Raw genomic sequence first — 16,629 nt, 5'->3', positions numbered from 1 at the left:
AAAAGACCGATTTCCTGGTCTATATCATTGCAACTTAATTCCACCGTGTCATGAGGCTCTCGTTTGCTGTTGGGCGGCGCAGCAGGGCCCCGGGTTCCTGGGCAGGAGGTGGTCAGCGTCGTGTTGCGTGCGATGCTGTGGTTGATGATGATGCGGCACGGGTTGACTGAGGGATCTGGAACCTGGGATGGCCTCAGAAAGCGGCAGGCAATGATTGCAAATAAGAGATGATCCAAACTCTGTGTGAGAGATAGCAACTAATGCATCCATTGAAACTCCATAGCTATTGCTATGAGGTCAGGACTACCTGATTTTATCCCAGTTGACTTTTACCAGCCCTCCCGGTTACTGAGACATAACTATCCCAAACCCCTGGAAACTTTTTGAAGGACAAGAATGTCTCAGGTTTAATCCAAAATAAACATAAAGAAAAGTCCGAACTCGATGTCGCATCAAAGCTGTAACTCGAGTTCCCATCATACCTCGTGTGTACATGACAGATATAAAAGTCATAAAGTGATTGTAAGAGAACCATAAAAAAAAACAAGGAAAAATCCAGGGGTATAATTCTCCGCAGCCCGTTTCCCACCGCTACCCAGAACCACCGCGCAACTGCTGTCTTGCAATAACAGCCAAAAAAAAAAAAAAAAAGTGGCTGCATAGAATACATGTGAATTAGGCCCTGAGCCATATCCAAAATCTCTGTATTTCGAGTCTTAACGCCAAAAAACAATCAAGGCGATACTATTAAGAAACAAAAAATGATGGCAGCATGTTCAATCTCGACCCAGCGTGTTTGAAGGTGGCTCAATGGGAGACCGATCCTCGGCGTGTGATGCCGACCCCGCCAACTCCGTCATGCTTTCTGTCTCGTACGTCTTGTCACTGTTCTTGAATGCGTTCCGTCCGCTGCTCATCATCTGGAAGGAACCATCGCCGTGGGAATGCTGATCCTTGTGTCCAAACCAGGCCTTGGTATCCTCCCACAGCAGTTGACACGCTCTCCACGATGTGACGACGTAGATGATGGCGTTCCAAAAACCTTGGAGAGGAAGCACAAAGGCGGACATGTATTCAAGTGGAAGCGACGCTTGCTCCCTATGGACGACAGAATATACGCGGTTGGCGCTAGAAGGAATCCATGTAACAAGCATGGCGGTGAAAAATAGGATGGAGCACTTTGTGTAGGACCAGGTCGCATTGTTGGCTTCATAGGCAGCTCGACGGCGGAGTGGGTTAGCCCCAGCGGTGGCGTTGCGTGTCGGAGGATCCATTGTGATGTTGGTTTGGGTGGTCGGCGGTATATCGCCGTAAGAGTCCCGCTCAGGAGCTCGCTTGTTAGATGATATGTGAACTGAGTAGGCGGCATTCGGTGCTTTCGGTTGTTCGTTTCCGCTTTGTACGATGCCCAAAGTTGCAAGACTTTTGTCAATGACTTCAGAGGTAACCGAAACCTCGGTGGTCTTGACCGAGCTGAAGGGGTCCTCTGTGATCGGTTCGTGGTCGTGGTGACTGGTGCTAAAGTTACGGAGTTGCTTGTGTTTCTTGTAGATTTCGCGGCCAGCGCGGATGTAAATGAAAAAGGTGATGAGAATAACAATCCTAGAAGACCGAAACGCTTAGTGTTTGGTTCGAGTGGGAGAGATCTTGGGTAACAACTCACCAGATCGGTCCGTAGAACGTCGCAATGCGGAAAATGTCCCACCTAGGGCTCACCCAGCACCACAGCGTTGCGTTCCCATACATCTTGCCTTTTTCCGGGGTCTCAATGAAGATGAAGGTGAGGGCGACGATGAAGGGAATCCCATAGCAGCAAAGAAGATAGGGGATTTCCATCTTTCGTAACCGAGCTCCATCAAACTTGAAATAAAAGGTCAAATACACATTGACCGCCATGGCCAATGTCCAAAATGTATCAGCGGGCATGAACCTGACGAGACAAATCAGCAACTGAATGGTAAGGTCCTTTTCTCCCCCCGCCCAAAAAAACGTACATTTGAATAAGAAATCCCTGGAATTGGCAGCCAGCCGATCTTGGATTCGTGATGAAGGACCGAGCCATCAACGTGGCAGCATTGGTCATGAGATTGCCAAACGAGGCATAGAATACTAGACGGTTGATGGGTTTATGGAACGCTTTGGAGGCGCAAAAGGTGCCAATCACAAGGACTGAGCCGAGGAGGGAGAAGACGGAGCAGGTGCGCTCAATGATGCTGAACACATCGACCGGGAGCTCGGCCCGGGGATTGGTTGTTTCGGCCATCTCGATCACTTGCGCACCATGAAGTCGAACTGAAGTGTTTGAAGAACAGCAACGGCGTCGCGATGTAGTTGTGCTCCCCGGCACGACTGGCTTTTAATCAGATCTTCCAAGTGACTGTCTCCCGCCGGTCTCTGGCTTTGTCGTCAGTAAGCGTAGAGTTTGCCTCGGGTTGAGAGTGAAGTGCTGGCGTGAGTGTGATCAAACAAGCTTCGGAGTGTTGGCGTCGGCGTAGATGTTGGCGAGGTCAACAAGGCCGTGTGCGATGTTGAACCCAGCTTCCCATCGCGAGACCCAGGACAGTGGAATCGAGGAAGGTGTAGAGGGATAGTGGGGATTCAAGTATTCAACCAGAGCTTGGGAGAGAAACGGAGCCCGGACGAAAAGGAGCACCTACCTGATCCCAGAACGGCTAGCCAGAATGCAAAGCCGTCATGAAGAGGACATGGAGAAATGTCATGCAGGGCCCAACCACGAACCAGGCCAGCTTCGCGGTGGCTTGGCTGTATCCCAGGGATTGCAACACTAAGCAAAAGACGGTCTAGATGAACGGGAAGGTACACCACTGTACCGTGTCTTCTCCCACGGATCGTTGCCCCTCGATCTGCATATGATGCAGACAGAAGCTGGGCAAAAGGGGGCCATGGGTACTGGCACAAATACTTGCCTGTAGAGAAACGAAGAGATGGCGGCTTATGGACACGGATGTGAAGGCGTAGGATTGGCTGAGAGGTCAAATAAGGTGGGTAGCCCAACACTGTGTACGGATGATAAACGAGAAGGAAAAGGCAATCTGCGACATGCTCGGTCCGCTCCCGAAAGTACGTGTACGCCCATAATACACCTTACATACACTGGAGGATATCTGCAATTCTGGTCAGTTTTCTTTTGCAACAATTATCAGGTGCTTGACTGAAGACCTCGACACACAGCGACAAGCGGGGTTGTTACCAGTCCAAGATGTGGTTCTTTGGTTCCCATTTTCTTTCTCGCAGGGGTCCCAGAGCTCCCCCAGAAAGATCCACTTCCGATGGTGACATACCCCTGCGAGTACCCTGCAAGTCATCATGGCGTTGAAAACGTCGCTTTCCGTTCAGGCTCACACTGCCTTATCCGTATCCTTCGACATCAGCATGATCAACCATCGGATGGAAAAAGAAGAAGGGAAACACCACGCTTTGCCGGTTGTACGGGATTGTATGTATGTCGTGGGATGTGACGGCTTCCTGTTTCCATTGCCAAACATCATCCGTGTTCGATTGACACTTCTGAATTCTAGGCTGTATTGGGATGATGGGATATCCCGACAGAAACGGACTTGACGGTGTCTTTCTAAAGGCCCTCACCGCTAGCGTTTGCCCAGGCGTTTGCTACGATCTGAGTCGTGAAAGGGGAGCAAGAGGGCTGTGACACACTGGTCATCATTTGCTTTGACGTTTCTCAGCGAAGCGTTGATGTCCAAACTGGCTGTCTGAATGACTCGGGGAAAGAGGGTATTACCCAAGTATTTCGTAGCTACCGGTTCAGATGGTGCTCAACTCGACCCGCCAAACAAGATATCAGATCCATTGTTACCTCCCTCATCAAAATGGCAAAGAGATGGATCGAATTGAGGCTGGGGGAAACACACAACCACGTGGGAGGACTCCACATCTAACCAGGCCCCCCGGCAACCATTACGTGAGCCAAAACCGTTTCGACTGTTGACCGTTTTCAACCCCGGCTAGCGTTCCCCGCTTTGAGATGGCTTCTCCGTTCTTGTAGTGAAGACCCAGGTTTTTCTGTGTCCTCAACCATGGCTCGTCTCCTGCACGCTCAGACTGGCCTCACGACAATCACCATTTCGCCAACCACTTTTGGGTTCTACTGTCTCCAACCGTTGCTAGCGTGCGGAGTCTCGCAGTCTTTCATCAATTCCCTGTTGACTCGAGGAAGACAGACGGGCAGTAGTATTCGTATCTACAATTATCCGACTTCGGATGTCTGTAACACCGGTAGATGCTTCATCATATTTTACCCGACATGCCTCTCGCCTAGCTCGACACGGGTAATCGATGTTTTGTACGAAGTAGTCGACAAGACTGCCAAGATTTGTTTCGTCAACCACACGGCATGCCCGGTGGCGTCGAGGGCATCGACCACGAGTTCGTAGGGCTCAGGGGTTGGCTCTTCGGCGTTCTTAGCTTGTCACGCATGTCAAGATGCTGCTAAACTTGAGTTTTGAGACCTGGTCCTAGTCATCACCCCTCAACCACAGATTTACAGATCTCGTCCACATACATCGTCACATGGTAAAACCGATGCCAAGTCGACACTCCAAGCATCGCTTGCTTCACGAGATGAGTGCTTCACCACGCCCTTCACCACATCGTCTACAGGCGAGATAGAAAAACCCCCACGGAACCCCTCATTCCATCGAGATTCTATCGGAAAGCTCGGCCGGCAGAGAGATTTGGAAGTTCAACCCCCTCCTACCTCCAAACACTCCAAAGTTTGGGTGTGTGTCTGTGCTGATAGGTTCCCAGGCGGATAGCTCTAGACCAGAGCTCCTGCCCTCCTTTCGGGCGGGCTTCTGTCGACATATCGGCGTTGCAATCTTTTCTGACTGCCTGGTAGCGAGGTATTGCTGCATGGAAACCGACACCCGTGCCGCTTCTCGCAGAGACCAACTCTCCCGCAGGCCTGGTTGGAAGGGATACGACACCCAGTTTCTGACTGAGCCTTGGTATGGCAGCTTCGGAAGCTGCGAGCTGGTTGCCAAACCTACATGTCATATGGCGGCCAGCCTTATGCGAGCTTGTAAGTTGTACTGAGCAACCCATCACCACTCATACAGAACACTGCCAGCCTTTCACCGATGGTGGTGCAATCAGTGTCAATAACACTGCGATTCTGGCGCTCCCGTTGAGCTTAACTCAGCGCAACCTATATCCCCTTCACTTTTGTTGAAGCAATATCAAAGCACGGACTCCCAAGAATCACAACCCAATCAATCCGCCTTGCGAGGTCCCCTAGACCTAAAGCTCAGACACGGCCAAGAACCCGCTTCCTTCTTAACCATGCTCGACAACGAGGAACTAACATTCTTAGTCCCTCGCGCCGGCTCGTACACAAAAAAAGGAATTTGTTGGAAAATCCCCAGTGCGCAGCAATGAAAAGAGCAAGGTGCCTGGTTCTAGCTGGCAAGCCACCCGCTCAACGGCGTCAACAGTTCTCCGAAGCCATTGAACGCCTCACCCGGAGGACTTTTCCGCTTATAAATAAAAGAATGACAACCGTGCGCCGGTCGTCGGCAAACGCCACCGATCAGATGGGTAAAACGGTCATCATAATATTCTTGCTTTTGCAGAATGCATTCTGTTTGGGCTCAGGCCTTTTTTCTTCAGCAGAAAAATGTGTGGGAAGGAATGTTCTGTGGCCTGCAGGTGAGGGGAGGGGGGGGGGGGGCGGGCGTCGAAACTGGCCCATGGAAAGGGGTTGGTTAATTGGCTGAAATGGGGGTTGTCGTCCCAAGTTGTGTCTCTTATAACCTGGTCGTCGGTCCAGTCCCAAGAATGCGGGAGGGACTTGGACCTCCTTTTTGCCTGTACCCCGCACCGTCACCGGCCGCCAATGTATGCAAGTCTCCCGTTGATGGCCCTGCTCCGGAGTCCCGGCCGGGTGAGCCGTTAGTGTTTGCTTTTGGAGGGCATCCTTCTTTGTAACGGTGGGTGGTGGTTGGTGGGTGGCATCCAGCATCCAGCATTCAGTGATGGGGTGGTGTAAGTGACGTTGATGTGATGGTATTTATCAACCTTCATCCTATCATTGCTAGGGCGAACTTGGACAATTCACTCGATGGTCACTTTTGTCTCTCAATGGCGAATAAGTTTGTATGCGCGGACGCATTGCAATGATATCCAAGCCTTTTTTTTTTTTTTTTTTTTTTTTTTTTTTTTTTTTTTTTTAGATAACTACCCTTGACTTCAAGTGTTTAATCCATAACGCTCAGTCAACCACCACTGCCTACTGCACCTCGTTTTCAACAAAGCGACAACCATGCAATCTTTCTGCAAAGTTCGCAGGATAAAAGACACTTTACGCGGCGGTCAGGGGTGGTGTCTAAGCACAGAAACCACCTGAGCAGCCTTGCATAATAAAGGACCGACCGTCACGGATGATTTTGGGGAATGGAAGAGGAACTGGCTACAAGCAACATGGACAGCGCCTACATACATGCCTAGCTAGGCATCCGGAGAGGTGCCAGTTGCAAACAGCATATCACAAAGTAGACAGACAGATATGTGTATGCCCTTTAGTGGTGATAATCACAGCTTTCTTTCGGGCCCGGTGTTGAACATGTCTATGATGCCCCCTCGGAAAGAAGCAGGGTCCATCAGATCTAATCCCACACTTGAGTATAATTTACGAGCAGCAGAGGTTGAAACGGAAGTCGGAGAAGAATGATGATGAGGAAAAGTGAACCTATCAACCGCCGTGAGAGAACGTCAAAGAGCGAAATTATGCTGCCTGTCGTGTGTGTGGCTATCATACCTAGGGAAGTAACCACTCCGAGTTATAACAAGACACAACCAGTTTCACCATCCAAAGCCACCAAACGTACAAGAGAAAAAACTAGCATTGTTTGTTTGTTTAGTAGACTATGAGCATCCGTCCCCTCCCCCCCAACCCGCGTATGCAAAGCTTTTCAGCACTCTCATCCTGTTCATACACATACCTCTATCACACCGCATTCACGCCATCCCCCATATGTCCCAAACCTCATCATGAACCCCCCAACCCAACTCCCCTATGATCACGTACTATTCATACAACACATCAAAACAAAAAGAAAACCTTCCCCATCCCCATGACAAAACATCAGCCAAAGAGACTCAAACCCAGATCATACAAAAGTTCGTTTCCTTGTCGGAAGCTACATACACTACATGAAAAAAAAGACCCCCAAAGCTAAGTAATATCCTCGAGCTTTGTGAGGGGGGCGGGGGGGGGAACAGAAAAGAAAAACAAAAGCCACTGACCAAACCAGCCTGGTTTCCAACCTTGCCCCCTGACTTCAAGAGAAACTTCCTCTCTTACCCGGTGAAAGAAAAGCCCGATTTGGAAATCTCTATGACAAATATACAGGCTGAATAAAAAGGCTAGCCCCCCATTTCGTTTGCCCAGCTTCCGGTTTTTGAGATTCTTGTTGGCCCCGTTCATGAGAATGTTGCACAACTTGTCCAAAGTCAGAACAGGCGCGGTACCAGAGAAAGAAAAATTCATGCCTGAATAGAGGGAGCCCTTGGTCGATAAAAAAGCCAACTGTTGTTACAATAACTCGATGGCAAAGCCGTTTCGATGCACAAGGAGACCGGTCGCTCTGTCCTGTAATTCCAGGGTCAATAATTGATTCTCTGGAGGCCGAAACGGAACAAATAGCAAGAATGTTGTCGAGTTTCGATACAGCTGGTTCCATTGGCAAGTGATCGTCAGAAAGAGCACCCAGTATCGTTGGGTCCAGCAGGTTAGTACGAACTGCGGTGAGAGTTGCCGCTACAGTCTTCACCATTCTTGGTTGCCTGGATGATGGAATACTCCCAGTAGGTACCAAGCTGAATGCACTCCTCGACGCATTCCGTAATCTCCCACCACCAGGCCTTTGCGCGCACATTCTTGGACCACATGTCCTGCCACAGCATCCTGCCAACCACGCTCCGGAGGTCTCCCATAATCATGGCCTCCTGGTCGTGAGGATCCATTGCTCTGGCCTTGCCCTTGCCATTGTCGTGGCGCGACTGGGAAGGCGGGATGGCTTGGAACTTGTTCTTGGTGGTGAAACTGTTTAGGCCGTCGAGCTTGGCTGCCTCCAGCCATCTCGGAAACACTCTGCTGGGGGTGATGCATCGAAATTCGGCCTCCAGGCTGGTGGTCAGGTGTTCTTCCAGCCATTCTCTCATGTGTGGTCCTAGAGAGTGGGCTACTGGTGATGGATCTATCACCACAAGATGCAACACTCCTTGAGGGGCGAGACAGTGGTAGATCTTCTGGAGAAGCTGGGGAATCTCTTGGCTTGCCAGCAAAGAGGGCATGGACAAACAATGGACCGAGGTGAATTTGTTCGCTTCCAGGGCAAGTGAAGGTGAGACAGGCCAGGGAAAGGACTGGACATTCGGGTACTGAAGATGAGGAATGGGAGTTGAGTTCATGTGCTTGATACTCGTCTCCGGGTGGAGGACTGCGAGATAGGATGTTGTAGCTGTAGACGACGAGTTAGCGGGGATTTCAAGCTATTGAAGAGAGCAGATGGTTCGTACAGTCAGAATCGAACAGTGACAAGACATCTGGACCTTGGACAAATGGCTGCGCTCCGGCCACAGTGACAGCTGTATTGTCACCGCCCCTGATCTGCTGTTCCATCCCGTACAGGGAGGCCAGCATCCATCGCTTCTTTTCCTGCTCAAGCTGCTGGTAGACTATGGGATCTGTAACAGTACCCCAGTTCTCCTTGAGACGTGCGAGGGCTACCTCAGGAGTTGCCTGGGCCATTCTCTTTAACTCCATCTGCAGAGCCTGAACTCTCAAAGTCGCCGCGTAAGCAGCCTCGGTGTCTTTTGGTAGCCGGACTCGCTTTTTTGGCACGACCAAAGGAGCTTCTTGGGCAACTGGAGACGCCTCCGTGGCAGGAATCGGAGCTTCTTCGACACTGCCCGGCTTGGGTTTCCACTGATCAGGGGGCTTCCACCGATCTGGATTGTAGTAACCCTTGGGTTGATATGAGGGTGGGAGAGTGCTGAGCATTCTTGCTCTGGATGGACGAGGCGTAGGTTGAGTCGGAGGTCGGTTCGGGACCTCTGGCAAAGGGGCCATCAGAGGTAGCTTGACAGCACCTTGTGACTGAGGGTGCTGCTCGTTGGGCTGTTTGGGCTCCGGCATGGTGACGGGAATCGGTCTGTCTGACGCGTGAATAACTTCATACCATTTGTCAATGAAGTCTGATACTGACTTCTCAAATTCTGTTGATGGAGAGGATATTGAGCGTGAATTCTGCGTTGCCGGAATTTGCGGTATTGTGTTGTTTATGAGAATAGTCGGTTGGTTTCCTAGGCTCGCGACTCTCACGGGACCAACAGCTCTGTTGTGGTCGGTGGTTGTGCCTTTCTTCATCAAGTCGCTCATTGGGCGCACGGGCTTTTGTGCCTCTGATGCAAGCACATCTCCCATCGTTCCTTCCCCCTGAAAGTCCAGAGACGGCGTTGTTAGGGCAGTGGACTTGGAGAGCATTGACTCTGGGGGACACATTAGCACTGCCGGTGTTGGCAATTGGAATGGTGTGGGTTTCCCAGAAACCATACCTTTGGATGATCTATCCGTTGGCGCCCCCCAGCTCCCACTTGTTACCGTGGTGGTGTCTTCTACAATGTCCTTTTCTGTGAGCGTTGTCTGCAGTCTGAGAGACTTGTCAGACACAGTCGACGACCGGTTTGTATTGCCCAGGGCCGAAACCGCAGCAGCCAGCAGAGATGTCCGTCTTGATTTGCCATCGTCCTTTGTCGTTTCTGGCTGCAATGTGTCCTTCCTCTTGTTCTTCATTGACATACTGTTGCGCTTCAAGCCCATGGATTCAAAGAGGCTCATGGCTGGTCGCTCTTCAGTCGAGGAGGGGCGGCTGCCTGTTGACCCATGTACGCTCTGAACATCCTCCTTCTTTGAGTTTCTTTCGATTCCCTTGCGCGCTCGTCTCTCCCCAACCTTTTCGATAGAAACGTCGGACCAGTCGACGTCCCACATAGTGAACCTGCCACTGATGGCGAAAGCAGAAGGAAAACGAGGCTGTTTACAGGATGCCGGAAGAGCCAATACGGTATGCGATGCCGAGTTGAAACTGGTTGTTTGTCGAGACTAATGCTCAATTGCCCAGCCCACCGGAAAGAGAGAGCGAGTGCGAGAAAGAGCAACGACAAGCTACTGAATTACTGTGATTAGGTCCTCTGGGGTTAGATTGGCTGAGGTGGAGAGCAAGTGCCGAGATCAACCCTCTAGCCAACCCTGACCCTTTTTTTTTTTTTTTTTGGTGAATCGGCTCAAGTTGGCCTCGAAGGGGATGAAAGACCCGACGTAACCAACCCCTCACAAGAGGGGTAAGACGATAAATAGGTTGACCAGGATTGGCGATTGATTTTTTGTGTATTATTATTATGTCTTGCCACACAGGAGCTGGTGAAGTTGTGGTAGCTGTTGGCCTCTGGACACGCTGAGATGGGAGTATGATCCCCCTGCAATGCAGGGAATCGAGTGAGACACTGTCAGGTTGCGCTCGGTACGTGATTGGGCACTCGTGCATGCAATGAGGGAAGTAGAAGTCGTGCTGTGTGCCAGGTGCCTTTCTCGGGGCCGGAAAGGCAAGTTCGAACCGCGAATGGGGGAGGAAGAAGCGGCGTTCTTCCAGGGCGAGGTTAGATGATGACAGGAGCAGGCAGGCCTATCAGGAAGCTGCTCGTCGTCAAATTGACAGCTGAGGTACAGTAGCTTCGACTTCAAGCGGTGGGATGAAGGGGTCCACTGGCGGGCACCGAAATCTGTGCTCCCTGAGAACCTCACAAGAAGTCTCGGCCGTTAGACTGCAGCTCGGCGTTCGCAAAGTCAACCCCTTCCCTGTCCTGCAAAGGTGTGTCCACCAAACAAATCGCCATTCCAGATACATGGCGTCGTCTGGGGCTGATTTTTGCAGCCAAAGGAACTTCAACGGCCAAACGCCATCTACCTCATCAAGTCAGACCATCTCGCATTTTTGTGAACCTCCACCCATCACGGCCCGCCCCTCGTCTGATCTCGAAGACCATGCCAACAGCCCTGCGGCGTCATCAAGAGCATACTTTTTCCTTATCGACGACAAAAGGCCGCTATTTGACGCTCTTCGACTCGGCCCAAGTTGGACAACAATGAGTTGATAGGGGTCACAAGAGACGTGGTACTACCACTGTCAGCCGTCCGGAGGTGCATTGGAAAGGGTAGGTAAGTGACGTGCAGTAAAATCCCACTTAATCCCGCCGTGCTGCCGTGGAAGGTAGGTAGGGTAAGAAAGATGAGATAGCATCATCACTCGCCTCACTACTAATATTGATTGCTCTAGACGGCCGATATCAGGCTCTCCCAACCACGCTTGGGGTGTTCGCGTCCTTCCTCGCGTCCTTCCTCGCGTCCTTCCTCGATGGAACTTCACCCACGTCTCAGATCTCACAGAGGACGCCAGATGCCATAGGTGTGATGTCCCACACGGACGGGAGCTTGGCTGCTCCTGGTGTAAATGCGACGGGCGGGCAGGTGAATGAAGGAATAAACAGATGAAGTTTGCCCAGTTCGCCCCTGCTTATCCCATGCAGTCCGCCTCACCCGCTCGTCGGATATGCTGGCACGCGATGGGTGTAAGAAAGAGAACACGGATAGATGAAAAAGCAAGTTCTGCAAATGATTACAAGCCCTGGCCGCATATTGACATATTGATCCAGCCATGTTCGAGATAGAGCTTCCATGAGGAGGGCCGTTGACAGACGTTGGAAGAAGAAATGTGCTTGAGGTCCCTGACCCACATGTTTGATGCCAAGCCCAAGATCGCCGTTGATCTGGAGATCCACCAACCATCGAGCTGACCCATGTCCCTATCGGGTGGCATCCGGGGAACCGATCCATTCTTTCCCCAACTGCCGACAGGAGATGGAGCCTCAGTGGATCTTGGAGCTTCTCTTTCCAATTTCATTCACCAACGCCCGTATCGTATTGTCTCTTAAGGTCAAAAGGCGGGTTCGCATCAGCACTTTCAGAACACACCACACTATACCACACCAACCAGGCTTCAACATGCATACGCTTTGCCGTCGACAGCTTAAAGGGTAAAGCCCGGTTTCCAGAAATTCATATGCTTATAATTCTCAGATTCGTCGAAAATTATTTGTATAACATGGTCAGCTCAACTGTTCCAGAACTATTCGTACTTGGAGGCACCACCAGTTCAGCCACGGTGACAAAGACCGTGTTTAAACGCCGCATTGGTCAACTTAGAATGATCAGATTGATTGCCAAAAGATTCGCCAGCAGCTGGGATATTCAACCACGCCCTTATCTACCAAAGATGGCATAGTGTCTTGCCTCACGGCGATTGACAAATCTTCCGCTGATTCCCTGCGGCCCGTAGCCGTGTGCCTTCTGGCGGCACTCGGTGTTGATGTCTTGAACTGCTCGGCTATGGTTGTCATACAGCACAGAAGGGAAAAAAAGGGGAGGGGGGGGGGGCAAAACGGTTGGTCCTTAGAATACCAGACAAACATTCTGGTGCATCAGAAACCGCATGGACTCGCCCCAAAAGGGCCGTTTAGCAGACACAGCAGCAGCGAACCAAGCAGCTTCAACGCGAGTAAACAAGATTCGGCCATGCGCTCATGCAGAAAGTTTCTGCTGCGGCTCCAAGGAGGGGGGGCGCCAGGAACAAGACACCTGCCGTATAAGGGGCTTGACTGACGCACAGCAAGTCGTGGTTCGTGAGCACGGAAATACGGCTGTATTCTCATGTCGTGTCAGAATTTGTGATCTCCGGCCTGCTTCTTTTGCCGATCCTGGCCTGGCACTGCGGCAGCGTGCTCTTCATGTTACACGCCTCTTCATCCTTTCTGTCAGTATTCCATCACTTACACCTACATGACTGGCTGGAATATCAGGGCTTTGTCAAAAAGGAACAGGGGAGAGGCTCCCACTCGTTGATGCTCCAGCTCGGAACTTGTCGAGGACCCTTTGTATTTAACTGAGTGGTTGCCGCTTCCATATCGCCTCCTTACCGGCTGTTGAGTTTGTTAGTCCGATTGGGTGCTGATATGTGGAATTTATAGATACGGTCTTTCAGTGATCCACAAATCAAAATTTTGAAGTTGGTAATTTTTCCGGGGCGACCGTCTACCTAAGTCGCAGCATATCTACATCATAAGTTGGATTATCTTTTCTGTCTCTTGCTCAGTCAGGGTCTGGCCAGTATGCGTAGGTCACCCCAATAAGAGGTAGCACCCCGTCGAGTGACTGTACCAAGGCCAGGCCCGCTCTCTTGACTTGTTCCTCCGGAGTACTGCTTTCCACATCCCCACATTGCTTGCTCTTGGTGCTTTGGACACATTCTCAACACCTTGTGAACCCTTGGCCATTCTTGACCTTGCTCTCACAATCTAAGCCCGCCCTGACCATCAGAGTGACTTGTACAGGTTTGTCAACAAACCCAGCTCTCCCTCCTCTCTGCTACGCCGTTCTCAAGAGAGATTCGCAGATTCCACCGCCTCGAAAAATTGTCACCCACTTCGAATGGTTCGACCCCCCGCCCTGACATCATGGACCACTTTGACCACTTCTCGTGGGAGAGCCCTGAGCTGGGTCCGAAGAAAAAGCCGTGAGTTTGTCTCCGCCTTGTCAATCTCCTTGAACAGTCGAATTCCCTCTGCTGCCGCTGTCACCCTGCCGTGCCTCCGGGTCGGTCAGCTGCGGCACTTGTCCCAGGTCTTCTGGTTCACCCCGGACAGAGCCGGTCAGACAGGGCGTCTGGTGCTCTGGACGGCCATTTAAGTTGGAATGCCGTGGAACCGGGCATTGCTTCACCGTCGTGCCTCATTCTTCTGGGGATCTCTGAGTACCCCTCCACTATCCTTGTATGCCCCGAGCTCGATTGTTTCCGAGAAACAAGGCTCTCTTTGCCCACACGCGCGCTCTTAACAAGGGGCTGTCTGGGCTGCGGAGTACACACACAACGACCCCTGGGCGGCGGGGTTGATTGATTCAGTCATTTCCTTCTCGCGCTTCCCCTCGGATTGCTTTGCCCGTTTCTGCTTCCGTTTGTCACTCATGACTCAATGAATTTTCATACTGACATTCGCAGCGCCGGGATTGAGATGGGACCTGTCGGGAGCTGTTCGGCGCCTGAGGCTGATGACCATGCTGATGGGAGTCTGCCCACAAGGCACAGAAGTTGGAAGGCACGGGCACTTGACTCCTTCAAGGACCGCGTTGGGAGGGTTGATGAGCGAATGAACAACTCGGTCGTTGGCCGGGTGTTCAACCTCAAGGGGAGCGGAGTGAGTATGGCTCCAAGTAAGAGAAACAGAACACTGGCGGCTGACATGCTTCTACCACAGCCTAAGAGTATTCCCGATGCCAACTTCTCTACAGAGTTGCGGGCTGGCCTCACTACATTTGCCACCATGTCCTACATCATTGCCGTCAACGTAAGGTGTCATTGCGGCATATTCCTTACACTTGGTATTCTGACACCCTCACAGGCCTCCATTCTCGCAGACACGGGGTTCGATTGCGAATGCAAAAAACCGCTCGACAACGCGGGCAACTGTGTAAACAACAAGGAGTGGACAACTTGCTACGAAGGTCAGTTGAAAATTCATGAAAGCATATACTTCATGTGTCACACATACTGACAAGAAATCAGAGGTCAAGCTGGATCTTATCACTGCCACAGCTGCGGTGGCCGCTTTCTCCAGCATTCTGTTTGGTCTTTTCACCAACCTCCCTGTCTGTCTTGGGTAAGTTGCTCCTTATTCGATGATGAAGCGTATTGTCCTGACACTTCCACAGTCCTGGCATGGGCTTGAATGCCTACTTCACTTACCAAGTCGTTGGCGCAAAGGGGACCGGCTCGATTCCCTATAAGACTGCTCTCACCGCTGTCTTCATTGAAGGATGGATTTTCATGTTTCTAGCCCTCACTGGTATGCGACACTGGCTGGTCAAGATTATTCCCGGTACCATCAAAACGGCCAGTGGTGTTGGCATCGGTCTGTTTCTCACGCTCATCGGTATGTCATATTCCTCTGGAATTGGCATCATCACGGGAGCTATCAGTACACCCTTGGCTATTGGCGGTTGTCCAGCTAGTTCCTTGGATCAATATGGCGAGTGTACTGGAGAGGTCATGACCAACCCAAAGGTAAATCCCCAAACCAAATCCCGAGTTACTTGGACGCTAACTTAGTACTTCACAGATGTGGATTGGTATTTGTCTCGGTGGTCTGTTCGTGGTGTTCCTGATGGCTTTCAAGGTTCGAGCTTCAATCGTCATTGGCATTGCTTTAGTTTCAATCCTGTCTTGGCCGTAAGAGATCCCTAGGAATTCTTTGTCATTATCTACTGGGATGCTAACCTTCTCCAGACGCAACACAGCCGTCACGTACTTCCCCGATACGGACGATGGCAACCGTCGCTTCGCATACTTCCGCCAAATTGTCGCTTTCCACCCCATCAAACACACCCTCGGCCAGATCCAATGGGACTTGGGTGAAAAATTCGACACCAAAGTGCTTGTCGCTTTGATCACCCTCCTCTATGTGGATATCATCGACTGCACAGCAACACTCTATTCCATGGCTCGGTTTTGCAGACGGACAACAGGTAAAGATAAGGACTTTCCACGCTCAACCACTGCATTCTGCATAGACTCGATTTGTATCTCGCTCGGGGCGCTCCTCGGATGCTCACCAGTTACGGCTTTCATTGAGAGCGGTGCTGGTATTGCTGAGGGTGGTCGGACTGGGCTGACGGCTGTCACTGCTGGATTTTGTTTCTTCCTGTGCATTTTCTTTGCCCCTATATTTGCGTCAATTCCGCCTTGGGCTACTGGATGTACTCTGATGCTGGTAAGCGAACTTCCTCTCTTCTAGGCTCACCAAGCTAACACGACTGACAGGTCGGCTGCCTAATGATCCGACAAGTGACCAAAATCAACTGGGCCTACATCGGTGACGCAGTCCCTTCATTCATCACCCTGGCCTTTATCCCCTTTACCTACAGTGTAGCCTACGGCCTTCTCGCGTAAGCCCCTTCCCCCCTCCTCGCTTTCCTTCCACCCCCAGCTAACCCCCCGCCCCCCCCCCCCAAGCGGCATCTTCTCCTACGCGGGCATAAACCTCTGCATCTGGGCTATCATCAAACTATCCCGGGGCACCATCATGCCCGAAAACTACGACATGAAAGAATACTGGACCTGGCGACCCCCCGGCGAGCGCCCCTGGCTTTTTCGCAAAATCGGCGAGGCCATCTTTTGGCTGAGGACCAAGCGCCGAGGTAGGAACTCGACTTTTCAGCTGGGGTCGAATGATGGGAGCGGTGGGAGCTCGAGGCATCGGGTGAGTCCGAATAACTCGACGGCGGCGGTGGAGGATAAGAGTACTGCTGCTGCTGCGACGGGGGTGTAGAGGGGGCTGGAGGAGGAGTTGGTTAATTACCCAAGGCCGTGAGAATTTTATAAAGGTGGTGGATGGGGGATCAAAGCTGTGGTAGATGGTAGAGGAATTAGATTCGATTCTGGTTGGGGAATCTGGTTGGATTGGCTGCTGTTTTGCTTGCATTTT

At 51.4% G+C, this 16,629-nt stretch overlaps 3 protein-coding genes across 3 annotated transcripts; 1 reads left to right on the top strand and 2 right to left on the bottom strand.

Annotated features, from left to right (window-relative positions):
* Positions 1 to 776: 776 nt before the first annotated feature.
* On the bottom strand, positions 777 to 3,175 carry QC762_212150 (uncharacterized protein; the record flags this gene model as incomplete). The annotated part of the gene is made up of 4 exons (XM_062888111.1): positions 2,658 to 3,175; positions 1,995 to 2,394; positions 1,664 to 1,930; positions 777 to 1,602 (listed from the first exon to the last, which is right to left on the bottom strand). The coding sequence occupies exons 2-4, from the start codon at positions 2,261 to 2,263 to the stop codon at positions 777 to 779; spliced, it is 1,362 nt and encodes a 453-aa protein (XP_062746313.1). The 5' UTR covers positions 2,264 to 2,394; positions 2,658 to 3,175.
* Positions 3,176 to 7,046: 3,871 nt separating this feature from the next.
* Positions 7,047 to 10,345, bottom strand: QC762_212140 (uncharacterized protein). The gene is made up of 4 exons (XM_062888110.1): positions 9,595 to 10,345; positions 9,246 to 9,528; positions 8,557 to 9,191; positions 7,047 to 8,498 (listed from the first exon to the last, which is right to left on the bottom strand). The coding sequence occupies exons 1-4, from the start codon at positions 10,028 to 10,030 to the stop codon at positions 7,768 to 7,770; spliced, it is 2,085 nt and encodes a 694-aa protein (XP_062746312.1). The 5' UTR covers positions 10,031 to 10,345; the 3' UTR covers positions 7,047 to 7,767.
* A 2,321-nt stretch (positions 10,346 to 12,666) lies between these two features.
* QC762_212130 (uncharacterized protein) lies at positions 12,667 to 16,473 on the top strand (the record flags this gene model as incomplete). Its single annotated transcript, XM_062888109.1, has 10 exons — positions 12,667 to 13,664; positions 14,148 to 14,343; positions 14,404 to 14,493; positions 14,548 to 14,650; positions 14,712 to 14,805; positions 14,858 to 15,209; positions 15,265 to 15,374; positions 15,432 to 15,915; positions 15,966 to 16,090; positions 16,158 to 16,473. Exons 1-10 carry the CDS (start codon positions 13,606 to 13,608, stop codon positions 16,471 to 16,473), a joined length of 1,929 nt encoding a protein of 642 aa, XP_062746311.1. The 5' UTR covers positions 12,667 to 13,605.
* Between the last annotated feature and the right edge of the window lie 156 nt (positions 16,474 to 16,629).

Source organism: Podospora pseudocomata, assembly GCF_035222375.1.
Source record: "Podospora pseudocomata strain CBS 415.72m chromosome 2 map unlocalized CBS415.72m_2.2, whole genome shotgun sequence".
NCBI classification, from domain to species: Eukaryota; Fungi; Ascomycota; class Sordariomycetes; order Sordariales; family Podosporaceae; genus Podospora; species Podospora pseudocomata.
This window is presented reverse-complemented; position numbering and strand designations above follow the sequence as displayed.

Bases quoted from the DNA above. Each gene is read 5' to 3' on its own strand.
- QC762_212140 (XM_062888110.1), bottom strand. From the start codon at position 10,030: ATGTGGGACGTCGACTGGTCCGACGTTTCTATCGAAAAGGTTGGGGAG. The intron at 9,529-9,594 runs GTATGGTTTCTG...TGTGTCCCCCAG, and splicing joins AACGGATAGATCATCCAAAG to AGTCAATGCTCTCCAAGTCC. The intron at 8,499-8,556 runs GTACGAACCATC...CGTCGTCTACAG, and splicing joins GTCACTGTTCGATTCTGACT to CTACAACATCCTATCTCGCA.